The 17768-nt window shown below is 38.5% G+C and overlaps 2 protein-coding genes across 2 annotated transcripts; both read left to right on the forward strand.

The window, feature by feature from the left end:
* Positions 1–3744: 3744 nt before the first annotated feature.
* On the forward strand, positions 3745–9279 carry LOC9272266 (protein EI24 homolog). The gene is made up of 11 exons (XM_015781519.3): positions 3745–3873; positions 4048–4113; positions 4639–4789; positions 5540–5592; positions 6510–6629; positions 6702–6765; positions 6924–7009; positions 7113–7195; positions 7890–7966; positions 8445–8557; positions 8938–9279. Exons 1-11 carry the CDS (start codon positions 3773–3775, stop codon positions 8981–8983), a joined length of 960 nt encoding a protein of 319 aa, XP_015637005.1. The 5' UTR covers positions 3745–3772; the 3' UTR covers positions 8984–9279.
* A 6323-nt stretch (positions 9280–15602) lies between these two features.
* Positions 15603–16784, forward strand: LOC4335886 (uncharacterized). Its single transcript, XM_015779637.3, has one exon. It carries the CDS (start codon positions 15770–15772, stop codon positions 16439–16441), a length of 672 nt encoding a protein of 223 aa, XP_015635123.1. The 5' UTR covers positions 15603–15769; the 3' UTR covers positions 16442–16784.
* Positions 16785–17768: the final 984 nt, after the last annotated feature.

Consider the following 17768-nt stretch of genomic DNA (forward strand, 5'->3'; position numbering starts at 1 on the left):
GTAGAATCTGTAATTTGTTTTGTTATTAGTCTATGTTTAATACTTTAAATGTGTGTTCATATACTTAAAAAAAATTGAAAAGGAGCTAAACAAATGGTAATTATATCTAACTAAGCAAATATGTGGGCACCGGCCTATCCGCTAGTAGTTACTAGTTAGTATAAAAACAAAACGATTAACACACCTGGATCAACTGAATATTAGCTTATAGAGCTAGGATGGAGAATTCTCTTGGAGATAAATTGACCGAGATTATATGACTAAGATAGGAGGTCGTTACACATATTTATACCCAAGGCCAACAAAGCATCAAGGAGAAGCGTTGTAATGCATTGATTTAATTTGTCCTACTTCTAGGAGTGTTTTTTTTTTTCGAACACGCAAAAGGATTACTACTTCTAGGAGTCTAGAACTCCCTATTTCCCCTATCGTGTAGCTAGGGCTCATTAAGAACAAACTAAATGAAAACTAGAGGAATTTTGGATGATTTTATTCCTACAAAAGAATTTCTAATACGTGGCCTCTGGAACAAACAATAGCCTCACAAATTCTTTTGATTTTTTTATGGAATGGGCTATTTCAAAGGAAGTTGGAGAAAATCTAGCATAAGGTTCTACCTTATATTTTTTTTTCTTCCAATGGCACAAGTTTTATGTGTTTTCCTGTGTGTTATCCAAACGGTAGTTTTGGAATTTTTCTATGTTTTTAATTTCTATAGGAATTTAATGGGCATGACAATATTCATACGTTTTTCTTTTCATGTTTCTGTGTTTTCCCAATCCTACATTTTAAAGGAGCCCTTAAATATCTCTCTCCCAGTATGTGCAAAGCTTGAGAAATGATGTATATATCCATACTGTGAAAGTTTAATAGGGGAAACTTATTCCAGTAGTTTTCACAAAATCTGAATATTGATGATCTTATTTGCAACTATATCGTATATATACGAGCGTGTTATAATGAAACTTATTCCAGTAGTTTTCTTGCACGCTACTATCTCCTTGTCTAAAAAAAGGACTTCCAAAGAAAGGAGCCTAAGCTTTAAATGCTTTATTCCTTTTGTTATGCCAACCTTGGAAGCCAAGGGAGGACCTTGGAGCCCTTTGTTATGAGTACTAAATTTTACACGAGAATCACATATTTATGTGTGATGGTTTTTCAAGGGGCCTTTAGTAACTGGGAAGAAAAAAAAAGTGCTTTCCCTATATAGTTGAGATACATTTTTCTCAAATATCTGACAAGCATATTGCTTGATTCATTTTAGACAAAATGTACGTGTAATGTAACAAATCTTAGACCTTACTACAAATTAACTTACACGGGACATTTTGGAGAACTCGTTAACCGGTTTATTATATATCAACGGACACAACGACGATTTTGTAGCGAATTTGGCAATTAGCTCCTTCAAAACATAGGGCTTGTTCACTATGCTACCATTTTCAACCTTACCGAGTTTTGGTATTGCTAAATTTTGGTAAGGTTACCAAAATTTTAGCAAGGTTGTTAAATTTTGACAAGATTTAAAATTTAGCAACAAACTAAATGTAGCCACTTTTTTATAATTTTATAAAAAAAATAAGGTTGAAAATGATAACAAAGTGAACAACCCCATAGGGTCAGCTTTTGGTCAGATACTCGAGTCCTCTGTCTCTACGGTGTTTCTCAAATTTGCTGGATCATCAAGGAGCTGCCGTCTAGTACTTCCCCCTGTTTTCAACTGAGGGCGCTATTGTTTTTAACTCGTGTTTGACAAAATTATACAGATATACTAAAATGCCATGCTTTATTATTTTTCATGATAAATGAAGTCACAATAGAATACATAATAACTACACAATTTTTTTAATAAAATGAATGATCAAACAAGTGTCAAAAAAATCAATCACGTCACCTATTACAAACCGAAGATATCGGAGATAGTACCATCAAAGAGGGAGCCTATGCAAGTTTGCAGTCTTTTATTCCTTCAAGCAAGGTCTACAATCCTGGTAGAAACCGGTCTGAGTAAAAAACACACGCTCGGTTTTTTGGCCAAAATAAAATTAAGAAAAATCAAAGTGAGAGTTTTAAATTTTTGACAAGATTTACTCGGATTTCATTGGTTTTTATCGATTTATGCACAATTGCACAGTTCCATGAAATCCAAAGATACCGTTAATGAATGTTTCTAGATTAGGTATCGGGACTGTAAACCCTGCCTATAAGTAGTCTTGGTTATGCTTATGCCAAACTTGTAATCAGCGAGGCCTGTGTCCTTTGTTCAGTGTGATTTGGTCAAGGCACACCACAACAGTGTAGCTGTAGCGAAGCAGTGCCACTAGTAGACGTCCTTCTATGCCTCCTAACAAAACTAAGTAATCTCAATCGGTCCGAAGTTTCACCCGATTGAGATATGGTCGCACTGCCATGGTAGATCGGCATAAAACTAGAGCCCGTCACGGATAACACTTATCTGTGACGGGCCATAGTTGAGCCCCGATGGAGATGAGGGTTCCATATCTCAATCGGAACCTAAAAGTAGCCCGTCACAAATGACAATCATCTGTGACGGGCTCCAACTAAAGTCTCGATTGAGATAAGTTTAATGCCCGTCACAGATGACACTCTTCTTTGACGGGCTTTTATTAAGGCCCGATAGAGATACTTGTATACTCGTCACGGTTGATTGTTTTAGGGCCATTACAGATATTTGTTGCACAGTATAAATACCCCCCACCACCTAGTGTAATTGTATCCCACTATTTACTATTTTGGTGGGAGGCTGTAGGGGGCGATTTTCTGTCTTTTTTCCAAGGAAAACAGAAAATTCCTAAAAGTGATCAAAATGGAGCAATAAAGTGAGTAATATTAATCATTAATTGAGCAATTTCATCACGTCTTATTTTAGCAATACTGATCTTATAAGATGTGCCTGTAATTTTTTTTTTTTTTGCAATTGATCGAAGTTCCGTAAACAAGGAAAAAAAACTGAACAACTCCTTAGTTACGGTTTACTGTTTACCTTACATAAAAAAAACTGCCACTCTTCTCACATATAATTATAATTGAATGGGTTATGTTTCATTTGTATTATTTTCTTAATTCTTACACACAAGTATATTTATACAATTAGACTCATTAAGAATTCATATTCCCAAGGGGCCTCTGAATCTCTTATGTTTACGAAGAAAAATATGGACTGCATGTGTTTGTGATCCCTTTCTTCTCATGGGCTCATACCATCAATCACACACATTCACCTTCATCCTTTTAACTCAACCAAAAAGATCTAAAGCCTCTATTTGAGATTATTGAGCGAATTATTACTACTGATTATCTATTTATAAATTTAATATTTTGACAAATACATTTAACAAGATAGCTCAAACTGCACGGTTTAAGCAATACTATATTTCGAAACGTGGTAGTACAAATAATCCGTTTCAGTAATCCGATCAATAAGCTTACCAAATCATCCTTCTCAAACGGTTCAAGATAAGGGAGGAGGTCCATGGCCGGAGAGAGCAGCTGCTGTACTGATGACGCCAACTGGCAATCAATCAACCAATCACCAGCTTACAATTCGGCCACACATAAACTCGATTCGGACTAAAGACGCCTTGAGAAAAAATCCGCTTTCCTTACTCGTTGGCGCATAAGAGATAAATACGCCTTCTTCCTCGTCTCATAGTAGTATACACAACCAATCATCGCGATCCGCCCTCGCAAACAAAAAGAAAAAAGAAAAAAGAAAAGAAAAACGAAACGAAAGCTTCTTCTTCCTCCTCCCATGGAGTCGCTTGCGTCGCAAGCGAAGCCGGCGGCCGTGCTCTGGCTCGCCGGCTTCCTCCAGGCCGCGCGCCTCCACCGCGTCGTCTCCTTCTGCGCCAGGTTTCGCCCGCTCCCTTCTCTTCTCGCCCCACCCCCACCACTGCTTCCCCATCTCGAATTCTCGATTCTTGGCGCGTCGAGATGGGGGGATTTTGTGGTGGTGGTGGGGGAGTTTTTCCTCCTCCTCTCGATTCGCTGCTCGGTTGCTAACGCTTTTGTCGTGTGTGGATGCAGCTCGAGGCCTCTGTCGGCCAGGATCGCGCAGTGCTTCCTGCTCAACGGGTTCATCTTCCTGGGGAGGTACAGTTTGCTCGTAATTGAGGTTGAAATCTCGGCTAAATTTGTGCTTGTTTTTTTTTCGAAATTTATTATGAAAGGGGGCGGCCAAAATTCAATTTGCGTGAGTGACACAGTAGTTGGGGGTATAATTTTGCCTTGTGAAGCAATTTAGCCTGGGGTTAGCGTGCAATCGGCCCATTGCAGTAAAGACCAAAGAGGCTAGCAAATTAGCGAATCGTATTATATGTCTGAGTCTCTGAGAATGTTTAGCCTGGGATGCTGTAGGGTCTCTGATGGTGTAGACAAATATGCTCTCCGTTTTGGAATTATTCAGGGCAGTAGGGCACAATGAGCACTTGATTTTTGATATTTCTCTTCTCTAGATGAGTCTAAGCGGTCTGTCACTTTGTTTACTCAAGTTCTTCCACCTCGGGATTAGGGGATTTATATGCAATGTCATGATCTTGTTCTCAATATTACTAGCATGGCTGTTTTTCTGTTCCATCTGATTAGTACCCTTTCTAAAATAACTCTTACACTTTATAGCTTGTTAACCCTAAAATCGGTGGTCATTCCAATCCTTTCGTGGATACTGCCTGGGGATTGCAGTCAGTTGCAAGGGCAGCATCTGTGTGATCACACAGTAGCTGTAGCGACCTATTCATTTCTACGCTCTGTTCTTATTCAAATATTCTATGTAAGTTCTTCTCTTTATGCATTGAAATATATTAAGGATACTGATTGTGTTGCTTTTTTTCAAATAAATGTATAATTATTATTTAACTTCTGCTGAGACTAGAAGGTTATCAATTACTCCCTCAGTCCCAAAATATAAGAAGTTTTAGAGTTGGACACGGTTATTAAGAAAGTAGGTAGAAGTGAATGGTGGAGGGTTGTAATTGGATGAGTAGTGGAGGTAGGTGGGAAAAATGAATGGTGGAGGGTTGTGATTGGTTGGGAGGAGAATGTTGGTGGAGAAGTTGTTATATTTTGGGACAAATCCTGAGGGTTAAAAGTTGTTATATTTTGGGACGGAGGGAGTAGAAAATAGCAATTGAATGATACACCATGGTAACTTGTCTTTTCAGTAGTGCACTTAAACTTTAATATTATAACTTCAGTAGGTGGTTGCAGAACTCATGACTTCTGTTACAATGATGGTTAAAAAGGCCGGAAGCCTCAATTATATTTCCCAATGACATCTTGATGCTTTATATGAAAACTCCTAGATGCAAAATAAGAGTAGTTTTTTTCCCCTGATTCCCTGGAAATAACTTGTGTTTTCTGTCAATTTACCTCCCCACCATGACCTTCAGTACTTTATATAGTTTAGTACCTTAATTTATATATTTTCATTATTACATACTTGACAAATAAAAAGGAGAAAATCAAAGTGTTGTATATTTCTGTTAAATGTGGGTTTCTTATAACAGAATATCCTTTTCAGGTATTATGGTTTTATCCACTTTACATCTTCAGCTTCGTGTTGAGTACACTTTGGTACGTTTAGTCTCTGTCCACACTGGATATCTTACTTCCCTTGTTGACCATACTAGTGGTTTACTTTTCCTTTAAAGAGCAAACACATGGTTTGAGTTGATAACAGAATTACCTAGCAGCACTTGATATAGTATATATTTTTATAGTAAGTAAATAGAGAAAGACAGAATGATCATAACAATGGTACTATGCATGTATGAGCCTATCATACCACAATTAAATCAGTGAATTTCTGTTGAACTTTAGTGCTTCTAAATGTCAGTATTACAATATTTGGTTCAGAAGTTACCCATTTTCAATTTGTGGTATGCTCTGGGATTATGAGCTCAAACATAAAATATTTCAGTAAGCCTTCTCAGGGCATTATCATAAATTGCAAAACTTTCTGTTGGATATACGACGACACCCACTTTCTGTTTCTTTTATCACCTCATTGATGGTGTTTTGCATAGTTTCATTTGGTAAAACCCACCTGTCTTGTAAGATGTTACTGCAGAATTAAGAATCACTGAGTAATCAAATCAAAAGTGTTACTGTAATCTTGTATAGACATTTGTATTAGCAACATAGCTTGAAAATATTTAGATGGGTTTGTAACTCCTATATTTTTGCAACATGCAGATGTAATTACTCTCTTTATGCTTTCATTTCTCTAAATCTTAAGTGAGTTCTCTGTGTTGCAGTCCTTGGGTTTCAACACTAAATTGTGATGAATAAAATCTAAACTTCGATTTACTCATAGGCACATATTTACAATTTCTCTATGGAAAGCTCAATTCTTGATTTTTTTTTTCTGCATTGTTACATTATTACAGGTATGGACTATTGTTTTACCATCCTCAAGATTCCCGTATTTCATATACTAAACAGTGGTGGGCCCAATTGTACCTTTTGTAACATTGGCCATCTCACGTCAGGTATAATGACATTGCTAAGCATGCTTTGGATGTTGTGAAAAGAAAGAGCCTAGATGCAACTAAAGCATTGGATGCTCACACCATATCTGAATCAACAGAGAAACCTGAAGGGTTTGATGAGTAGGTTCACATGAAAACTCGTTGATTGCTTGTTGTTTTTACATGTTCTGCATGTTGACATGCTATTGTTAGGGTTGCAATTGGTATTGGAGAACAGGTCTATTCAATTCTTCTTTTAACTATTTTCTTTATTGAGGTATGTTTCTTTGCTCATGTTTTTCCATTTGTCATGACTCACTTCACATCTAATTTCACAGAACATGTTTTGTTGGCACCTCATGCTCATTTAAGCTTATCTAGTGCTATTCTTTTATGCTATCTTTTTCCACTGATATTTAAGTTGATGCTGTACAGGTTTCAGTAATTGGTTACATACCTTACTTTGGGAAGCCTATGAATTTCCTGCTATTATCTTTGATGTATGCCTACTACTGCTTCGAGTATGTACATCTTAATGTCTTTAAGCATTCTTTCAACTCCCTATGTCTTATACATTTGCCAGGTTACGTTATTGTTGTAAATTTATTGAACTATTCTTGTCAGGTACAAGTGGAACTTCTTTGCAGTGAGCCTGAATGAGCGGCTTGATTTCTTTGAGTCAAATTGGGCCTTTTTTGCTGGATTCGGTATGTTGATAATCATTCATTGCATATGGTGCAAAATATATGCTTTTGCCTTCTTAGGCCATGATGCCCTGCCTGTTTCAGCTTTGGACTGTAATGCAAAGTGATTTTGCATTTTAAAGTTTTGATTTTTAAGAATAATTTTAGGTAGATTTTTACTTGTATTCTTAGCAATCTCGAGAAGAGAACTGGACAAAAGTCACAAAGAGAACTCCTAAAATCCTTATGGTTATGCAAATGTAATTGTTGGAAAGTAATCTAAACTATAAACCTTTTTGTTTCTTGTGCATATGTTCTTGGCAAGAAATACATGCATCTCTAATCGTCTTTATGGAAAGTGTTGGTACTTATGGGATCTTAATTCTCTCAACTTGTGGTCATCATGCTTGGCAGTTAGCAGATAAGTCATCTATTGGAAGTAATCCTGTACCAAGCTGAACGTTGAGCATTTTCTTGTAATTTTCATGGACAAATATATCTCGGATAGGTTCTCAGGCAGTCCTAGCTATTTGCGGCATGCATGTTCCTTATAAAGTTTGCAGGATCCTATATAACTGACAGTTGTTGATCTGTTTTGATGTACCTTTATAAATGGCATATGTTACTATGTAATTCTGTTTCTGTACATTCTTCGACTTACTCCGTGTATGCTAGCATTTATGTGATTGACATGTTCTTTGATACCATTTTTATATAGGTAGTCCATGTGTACTTCCAATTTTCTTCTTCTCTCCTCTTACAAGTTATGGTGTAATGGCAATACTTTATCCACTGGTATGGAGAAACACTCACTAGCAGCATTTTTTGTTTCCATTTAAACAGCATGCAGACATACTTGCTCTTGTAAAATAGGCATAGAAGCTAGACATGGAAAATCCCTTAAAAGCACTAACTCATAATGCCATTCCCAATTCTTATTTGGGCCAATTTGTTTGGTTCCATCACAAAAAACACAAGAGTTGGAAAATACCGTCGCACGTGTCATTGACAGGTGGGTCCAGACACCACATGTCAATTGTCATTCTTACATATGATGTTAAATTTTAACTCATTTATCTCTACGATGGTATTTTTCCAAATTCTCTTATTAAAAAGAACTCAATCCGCAATTCTACATCCAGTCCTTTTCTCCACCGAAACTGGTGTGGAAACTGGATGAGAAAAAACAGTATCTTCCTTTGTTCCCTTCCATCTAATAATATTTCCCATCCAACATATTCTGAGTGCAGTTATGCAATGTTGTCTGTTGCAGTTTGTATTGACTGCTGCAGGTACCCAAGCAGAAAAAGTAATTGATCAACTGAAACCTTCGCATGGAGGGAAACTGCAGAGAATACCTGTTTTCTTCATAGCTAAGCGACTAACGTAAGCACTCATCATATCACTCATTCAAGAAAATTGCATTGTTATATCATTCAAGGCTTCACAGGAATCATGCCATTTTCTTGTATAGAATTAGCTACCGGTGCTAATGATGTGAGAATAGTTAATTGCTATTGTTTGATATATTATCTTTTAACCATATCCTTCCAAGTAAAAATTGGTATTGGTTATTTAATTCTTATTTTCATCTTCTTATAGTCTTAATCTGAATTAGAATTCAGTACAGTATGCTGAGTGCTAGTATTCAGAATTTCAGATTAATTTCCTTTTAGGGATTATCACAGTTTTCCTGCACCACTGCTACTTTGCTTCCCTTGGGTGCACTATAATGTATTGAAACTTGTCTGAACCTGTATGTGCAGGACTCAAGTGCTGCAATTGTTTCCAGAGGTACACAAAGAACAATGAAAGGATCCACATAACCATAGCAAAGGAAACAAACGCTGTGCTGGGCTTTATCACAGTGCTGCTGTTGAAGTTACACCCGAAGGGTGTATAACCAGAACTGTAAAACTGTAAATATTCCGCCATTGCGATTGTATATATGGGGATAAAGGGAATTAAAAAAAAAACTATACTTGTGCAATGATGTCATTCATATTTGTGTACATAAGTACATAACAACAGCAACATCTCTTTGTTCTACGAAATGTTATAGCCAGCAGAAAGGTTAATGCCATTACTAGTGCTAACTTCTAAAGTGATTCTCGTTGGTTCTACCCTTGTAGGTTTCTAGGTTCACTTTGTGTATTCGAGATTTGCATGAACGCGTGGCACATTTGACATGAACACAGCCCAAGTCGTTAGGAATTTAAGACGTCAACTAATACTTTGACATATTCATGTATACCTCTTTTTTTTTCCTTTTTGGCAATGATATATTGCGTAATTCAGGACCCGGGAATACGCCGTGTACCTGCTTGACTTGCGTGTACATACTCCATGAAAGCGAGCGTGCGTATTTTGTGTTAACCACTGTAGCTTAAGACTGTTTATCACTAGTACTATTTATTAAGCCGAATTGCCGAATTGACGTGTAAAGGCTAACCATGTTCATTAATTCATGGATTATCTAACCACGTGAGTCGTGACTAGGTCTCACACGAATATTGAGCGCATTTTTTTTTCACATCAGAAATTTCAATTGACCCGAACGATTTCTCTATGTACAAGAGCCAATACCAAGATGTAATATTAATATTAGTATTAGCTTAAAAATATGAACATCATTAGCCTATTTTTTTCATGGAAGCAGCCTTTAAGATTGTATGAGACCGGTTTTGTACTTTTGTAAGGTGCTAGACAAATTTCCATGATTTCATCGGCGCAGCATTATTAGCTGGTAGTTTGTCCTCTTGTAATTCTTTTCTCAGTACATGACCATCCATACCCTCATGTCTTCTCCATTTTGAATTAGCATATTAGCATGCAGTCATGTACACAATAGTACAATACAGCTAGATGTGTACAATGACAATTCTAAATACTAGAGTACTATTACTACTATCATTGCTTAGAAACGACCAAAACAAAGGCAGCTGAACCCCGATCAGCGACTAACTTGCCATCAACAATAATCAACTATATTTTCTCCCCCAATCAAAGCATGCATGGTAGTCTGCTTTCTTCCTGGCAATTTTGTCTGCCATCTTCCTTCAGTTTCTATCATGAATATTATACATAAAGCATTTTCCTACAAATGTGTAAACATTTTTTTATATGAAAATGATTGGATGGTGCAGATGAACTGGACTTTCATGATAATAATTCACATCTCACACAAGGACGAAAAAGTTGGTACTTTATGAGTTACACCTCCGTAAAAAAAATAATACAGAAGGCAACTTAAAAATAATTTATAGGTAATTTTTATATATATTTATATTGTTCGTAGCTTAAAAGCTAGTGTTGAAAAATATACCGCCATATAACAGAAAAAATACTAAAATTAAATTAATGTTTTAAAATTTAAATTTTGGTTGTGGCTGATAAACCACCGAGCATTTGTGTTTTCTTTTAATTAATGCATTCTGTGGCCGGTGATCGGATTGAACAGTCTTTATTTAATGCATCCCCTGTTTCAACTAAGAAGAGTTGGCTGCTATGAGCTGCACCCTAAATTTTGTATGGCAACTGGAGCAGTTCCAATTCTTCCTTGTGGATTTGCACAATTCTCCCATTTCGTGCATGAGTGCCTGTCATCCTTGCACAGCATCATTGCTTGATGTTGTGTTGCCACCTAACTCATTAGCATAAACAAAAGGATGAACAGGAGCTAAGCATCTTACCCACTATAGGAGCATTACTTGATGCCATTGCCATGTACTCCATTACTACACCAATGCAAATACAAAGAACATAAGTACTCAGTTTCATCATGATTACTAAATTTTCTGTGGTGTCTCTGGCCAAAATTTACCGTCAGCTATGATTTGCCAAAATTTGGTACACCCTCTGAATGTTTGCTGTCTCTTTACAAGAACTCTTCTGTGTTACTTAGTGATAGATATTGAGTTTATTGGCATTGTAGGGGATGTAATAATCGTTAATGATTAATCATTATATATGGTTCATATAATACCAGACGAATGAGCATTAATTGGTCGTTATTACGAACCCCTCGAGCTAATCAATATCTCAGATGCAACTTAGATCTCATGATGGATTGGTGGAGCCGAAGCTGCAGTGGATGTAGCTCTCAGCTTCCTGGACCAGTACTACCACTGCCCTTGTGCTGGGTTCACTGATCCTTTTAAGAATGTTGAGCTAGCTAGCTAGTTCATCTTGGCAAGCAACAACTTCATCTTCAATGCACTTGCATTACTTGCATTGTGTTATGATCTCTTGTCTTTTTGGCAAGCTTGTTGGTGCGAAGGTGACCGGCCCTGTCGTCCGGTGCGTGTATCATCACCATTCCATCGAATCCATGTTATGATGTGAAGTCAACTTAGGCAAAAAAATAGGGTCATTTGGACATGCTTATGTTTGATGAGATGTCTTGTTGCAAAGTAGGCCACCTTCATGTCAAGATATATATTTACAGTGTAAATGGCAAGATTCCCAGTATTATGGTAGAGGAAGTTTGCCTCAGATGAACTTGAATGTTACAATGATTTTCGAAGAAATTGTTGGTTTCCCTTTTCGCCGCGTTTGGAACGAGGGAATTTCTTCTGTGTTTTATTGCGGGAATTGAACCTTTTTTCCTATGAAATCTATTCAATACTTTCACCAAGCATTACTCTACAAGAGAGATGCAATCAAATATATGGTAGTACATATTAACAGGCAGACCTTTTTTCCTGTTGGTTGTCAACATTATTGTTTTGATTCCGTCGACCCACAAATTAATCAATTTCTTGCTTTTCTTGAAGACTAAAATTTCTTGCTCATTATGATGCTGGTTGAAAACCCCTGTTTGCGCAACTAACCCATAGCGTATATGTTATCCCAATCGGTGTTAGGATGAGCGTCTACATCCATTACCAAGTAAAAGGATCATTCCCCAATTGGATACAGGTAAAATAAAGGAAATATTACTGACCGAATAATAAGCAATGCAATTAAGCAAATATAATTTCTGTTATAATTCCTGTTACTTTCTTGCAGTGGCACTGCTCATCATCAGTGCAATGGTTGTAGTGCTGTACTAGGCTTGTGTAAAGCGCCGAAATGCAGCTGTGTTCCTCTTCTTCTTTTTCAGACAACAGAAGCTCTGTCTCCTCGCCGTGCCGGTTTGTCCCTCTTTTCCACTCGTGCATGCATGTACTAGAAAAGATGGAATCATGGAACAATATGGTACAATTAATTAAACTTATACTAACTCTTACAATTATTGTGCCTTTTCTATCAAAAAAAGATAGGAGTATATTCAATCTACAGAAAGTTACTGAAAGCCGAATATTATTAGCCTAGAATTCAGCGAAGAAGCTCCACCACGAAACTCCTACATTTATTCGAAATGGCTTTTTTCAAATTTGCCTCGCTTTTGCAGATCAATGATTCGAAGAGGAGAATTTGTCACGAACTTTTCCTTGGGATTTCCCTTTCGTTTCTTTCTTCCAGAGGTCGTACTGGCGATGTGTGCGCGCGTGCGCGCACTCTCCTCTCCTTTCGCTTTGGCTTCCGGGTGATTGTCTCCGCGATACCTACGCTGGCTTTCGGCTATCTCCTCCTCCATTGAAGGTAACAGATTAACCGATCAGTGCGCATTGCACCACGGAAAAACCAAAGGAATCGGAAAAAAAATTCTATGAAAATTCCTTCTTTTTAGCTTCTGCAAAGGGAATGAATTGCAATTAAGAAAGGTTTTTCCTTTTTCTTTGAGATAATGGAATAAAACTTCAGCCTTTACTCAACGAGTTACAGCCAATTATTACATAAATTTACCCGATAACGAGCACACACCAGAAAGTCCATAAAAGCACACCCAAATACTAGCAAACACAAACTAATATGCACCAACACTAGATAAAGATCTCACAATTATTGAATCTTATTTGTGAACCTTCGTTCGAAGTTGACGAAAAACTGCATGATCATTGACTCAAATTAAGAGATGCAGTATTTATTAACTCGATGTTTTCATTACACCTTCTTAGCCATTACATTGCCCTGAAAATTATATGTATATGTATGTTTTTTTAATATGATTTGCCCTAAAAATTAAGAAAGGTTTGGAGTGAGCTAGCTAGAAATCGATCTGTTGATAATTGGTCGATTCGTACAATTTGATTAGGACTTAGGAGTTTTGATGATGCTCTGTGTTGTTGCACAGTGCACTAGTGGAAGCCGGCACAGTGGCGTCTCTGTGACTGGCACGTTGATGACATGGCACCTACTGCGTGTGTGCCATGGCTGCCTTTGATTTGTTTCTGGCCAGTGGTAATCAGTGCATGCGTGGTTGCTTTGGATTGAATATGATGCTTAATTTGGTGTAGAGCAATTAAGCAAGCCTAGTTGACATCTCAGTTGGTGCATGTAATGTACTATAGTACAGTATACTTTCGTGTGCTTAATCAGTACTACGCCTGGCCAGTTGAATTTATTCTGGTTTATGCATGCAAAAAACAAAAACCAAGGGTCCTTGAATTTGAGCACAGAAATGGAATTTTCGCTCTATGACTCCTTCCTTTTGAACCAGGACATGATTTCCAAACTTTTGAACTGCTCAGTTTTTTAAGAACCTTTTTGAGCATTTAATTTTTCCAAGTTTTAAATAGTTAATCCATTCGTTTGCATGCTCAAATATTATCACGAAATCAGATAATGCATCACTCGTTCTAAACAAAAGAATTGAGCATATAGTGGAATTTTCGTACTATTCATGTCAAATATATATAATTTGATGAAATGGCACTGACCCCACAATGTGGAAATTCATGTAAGTAGCACTTTACGGATTTTTCTATGATTGGCATAGTGAAATGACACTATCACACCAACCCCTCGTACGTGGTGTGGTAATGTTAATTCGGTACACCAGTATGCCAATCAGATCGATATCAAAAGTTCACCGCGCTAGTTAGATTAGCGTGGCAAGACAATACTGTTGAAAGATGTTGCAGGTGGCGTGACAATGTTTTTTCATCGTGTCAGAGAAATGCCAAGGGGTTTTTCAGCTAGTTACATAAGATGGTAGGCTAGACAACCTGAGTTCGAAGCCTTACCTCTTCTAATTATTTGATATTAGATCTTTCCCTAATATTCGCGTCTTTTTAAATTGGCGTGATAAAAGATTCAGATGTAAAAATATTTTTTAGGAGTATTTACTTTTAAAACTTAAAAAGTTTTATTAAAATTTCGCAGCTTGCAACACTGATGACCATACAAGTTAGAATCAGCATAAATCGTAATTACGAGATGGTTGGTTGTTAGAGTAGCTGGAACAGATGATTAGATGCAACAATAGGCATGTAATCCGACAAATCAACCGATCATTTGCGACCTTTGCGTCGTAAACAAACGGTGTGAATTGGCCAGGGGTCAATCGGCGGCGGGTTAGTGCGTCCAAATCTCCGTTTATAAAATAGTCATGAGAAAATCATACTGTTTTTCATCCGTATCAACTGATGGTTTCGATCGACCAAAAAAGACAAGAAGTACTGGAGTTTGAAGGACGCTGGAGGGTGCCAACTCTGTTTTACTTGGTTCCGTCGTTACCTCCCCGTGTCTAATCCACATCTAATTTATTGACAAATGTTTTTTTATAGTACATCAAGTTGGTAACTAAAGTTTCCTGGAATTGAAATTGGCTTATGCATGCATATGTTCCATTTGATATGACAAATGCGTTTATTTCTCGTGTCAACTGGTATTTACGTTAAAAGGAGAACTAAATTTTCAGTTGAATATATGGCCTCAGCTCATTGAGATATCCTCTTCTAACTGTAGTTGTTTCTTTCCGTATATTTTGAATTCAGTCCCATCATTTTTTCCTACAGCTGACTATAGGCCGTAACACTTATTAGGGAACAAGAAATAATTTATAGGTAATTTTATATGTGATGTTATTAGTGACTTAAAAGCTAGTGATGAAAAATAAATTACAACAAGAAACATTAAAATCAACTATAAAATTAAATTTTTGGTAGCGGTTGATAAGCTTATAGAGTATTAATCATCATATAAAGTTTTTCATTAGGAACAAGAAAGACTTAACTACCGTATATTTTATTTAATATGAGTATGTGGTAAGAAAGAATCAATAAACATTCTCCATATACACAGGAAACAAGTGTTTAACTACTTCTAAATGCATAGATTACGATAATGTTGCACATCAAAATAAAGGATTAAGGTTATATGATATGATAATCAGTATGGAACGGAGCGAGTAGTATATAATTTGATACCTCATGATAACGGCGTACTAATAATCGGCAAATTTTGCTACAAAACACCACGAACCCACTTTAAAAATATGCCTAATAAAACTGGACACTCTTCATTGGTATACACGCTTGAAAGATTCACATATGTTTACCTATGCTGCGAAGGATTACATTACCATCTCAAGTGACAGATCCTCATACTCCTCTGCTGACGTGTACAGAGCATGCCAGCTCAGCATCCACGTCACGCAACTCCCCGATCCCACGTGGTCACCGCGACCTCTCTACTCGACTACTCCATAAAAACCCAAGCGAACTCACGCCTACGCCTCCAAAACTCCACCCACCCACCCACACCGTCGCCATGCCCACCGACGCCGCCGCCGCCGCCGCCGCCTCGTCGCCGTCGCCGCTCCTTCCTCCGGCGCCACCTTCCGCCGCTCGCCGCCGGCGCCGTCGCCTCCTCACGTCCCCGAACCCCTCGGTCTCCTCGACCTCGACGTCGTCGTCATCGTCGTCGTCGTCGTCGTCGTCGTCCAGCCTCTCCTTCCCGTTCGCTCCCTTCTCGCCGGCGCCCTCGCCGTTCCACCACCGCTTCCTCTCCCCGCTCCGCGCCTCCGCCGTGCCCTTCTCCTGGGAGCACCGCCCAGGCATCCCCAAGACGCCCGCGCGCCAGCACCAGCACCACCGCGGCGGCTGCGGCGGCGGGAAGGTCTACTCCACGCCGCTGCCCCTCCCGCCGTCCCTCCTCTCCAGCAAGGTGGTGGTCGCCGACGAAGACCGCGGCGGCGCCGACCGCCTCGCCGTCTCCGACGACGACGACGACGCGAAGGCCGCGAGGAGGAGGAGTCGGCGGCGGCATAGGCGGAGGCTGCTGCAGCGGCCGCGGCGGCCGGCGGCGCTGGCCGCCGCCCTGACGGACTGGCTCGCCGTGCTGAGCCTGTACCGGTCGTGCACGAGGTCCGTCGACTGCCTCGCCGACGCCGGCCAGCCGCCGACGACGACGACGACGACGCCGGCGGCGAAGGCCGGGTGAGAATTGAGATACGTACTTTGCGTTGCGTGGACGGGTGGGTGCGATTAAGAGTGTGATTTGCGGCGGATTAATCAATAATCACGTCGATTTGTGCGACACTGTAATTAATTAAGGTGGGTTTTCTTTTCTTGTCTGTGTGCATGTGCTTGCTCCAACATAATTAGTGGATGGATTAATTCGACACGATTAGTACAGTAGGCTGCTAAATGACTGTATGTATTAGTGCTGCTGCTGTTGCGATTGGTCCATTTTTCTTCTTTTTCTTCTTCTTTTCCTTTTTAAGAAATGTAATTTGGTCAGTTTGGTCGCTCATGTCATGCTAATAGTAATCCATTCTGCTCAATGTGTGGTGTTGCACGTTTACTATTACTCCAAGCCTGTTTGGAGAAGTTTCTAACCGTTTAAATTTTAACTCAGGTTTTTAGAAGTTGTAGTTGTAGAAGCCAAGAGTTGGGTTTTCCGGCTTCTCCAGATTTTCACCAACTGTTTTTCATAATTTTAAACTCCCCTAATGGGGCCTCTGTTAGTATGGACTGTGGTTAAGGTACATCTGCCACTGGCTGGTGGGTTCACTAAGGGCCTGTTAACTTTGATGCCAAAAAAAACCTTACCAAATTTTAGCAATTTTGACAACTATGCCAAAATTTTGGTAGGATTTCTTACATAGTTATCAAAATTTAGCAGCAAATTAAATGTAGCCACTTTTTTAGCAATTTTACCAATATTTGGTAAGGTTGAAAATGACATCAAAGTGAACAGGCCCTGAATATAATTTTCTCCTCGCACTCTAAAATAAACATTACAATATGTGTTTTTTTACAAAGACATGCATAAAATAATTCACATTTTCTTTGATAATTAAGTTCACATATTGGACCTACCAACATAGATACTGCTTGGTTCTCGTTTTACAATTCTAAACGATTTAAATTTTTAAGTTAGATTTTAAAGAAGAATTATATATGAAGATATTTTACTTGAGCTATGCAATGAAAGTGACAGAAAAAACATCTTAATGTCGTCCGAAATTCAGGTGCTTTGGATTTCGATTATAATATAAAGATTTACCATGCAGGACCTAGAGTTATTCACCAAGGATATATAAAAAAATGTAAATATTTTTTTAATTATCTAACCAAACTATATATATGACCAACAGTTCAGCTGAGATCTCTAGCGAATGGAATAGAAATGTTCCATGCATTTTTTTTTTTCTTCTACATTTGGTCACTGGCTCACTGCTAATTATGCAAGCATTAGTTTAGGTTGGCTGATCAGCACATGCAGTCGGCGGTTTGAAACAGGCTGCAGCTCTGCATAAAAGGAT

The sequence above is a fragment of the Oryza sativa genome, chromosome 4 (assembly GCF_034140825.1).
Source record: "Oryza sativa Japonica Group chromosome 4, ASM3414082v1".
Lineage (NCBI taxonomy): Eukaryota > Viridiplantae > Streptophyta > Magnoliopsida > Poales > Poaceae > Oryza > Oryza sativa.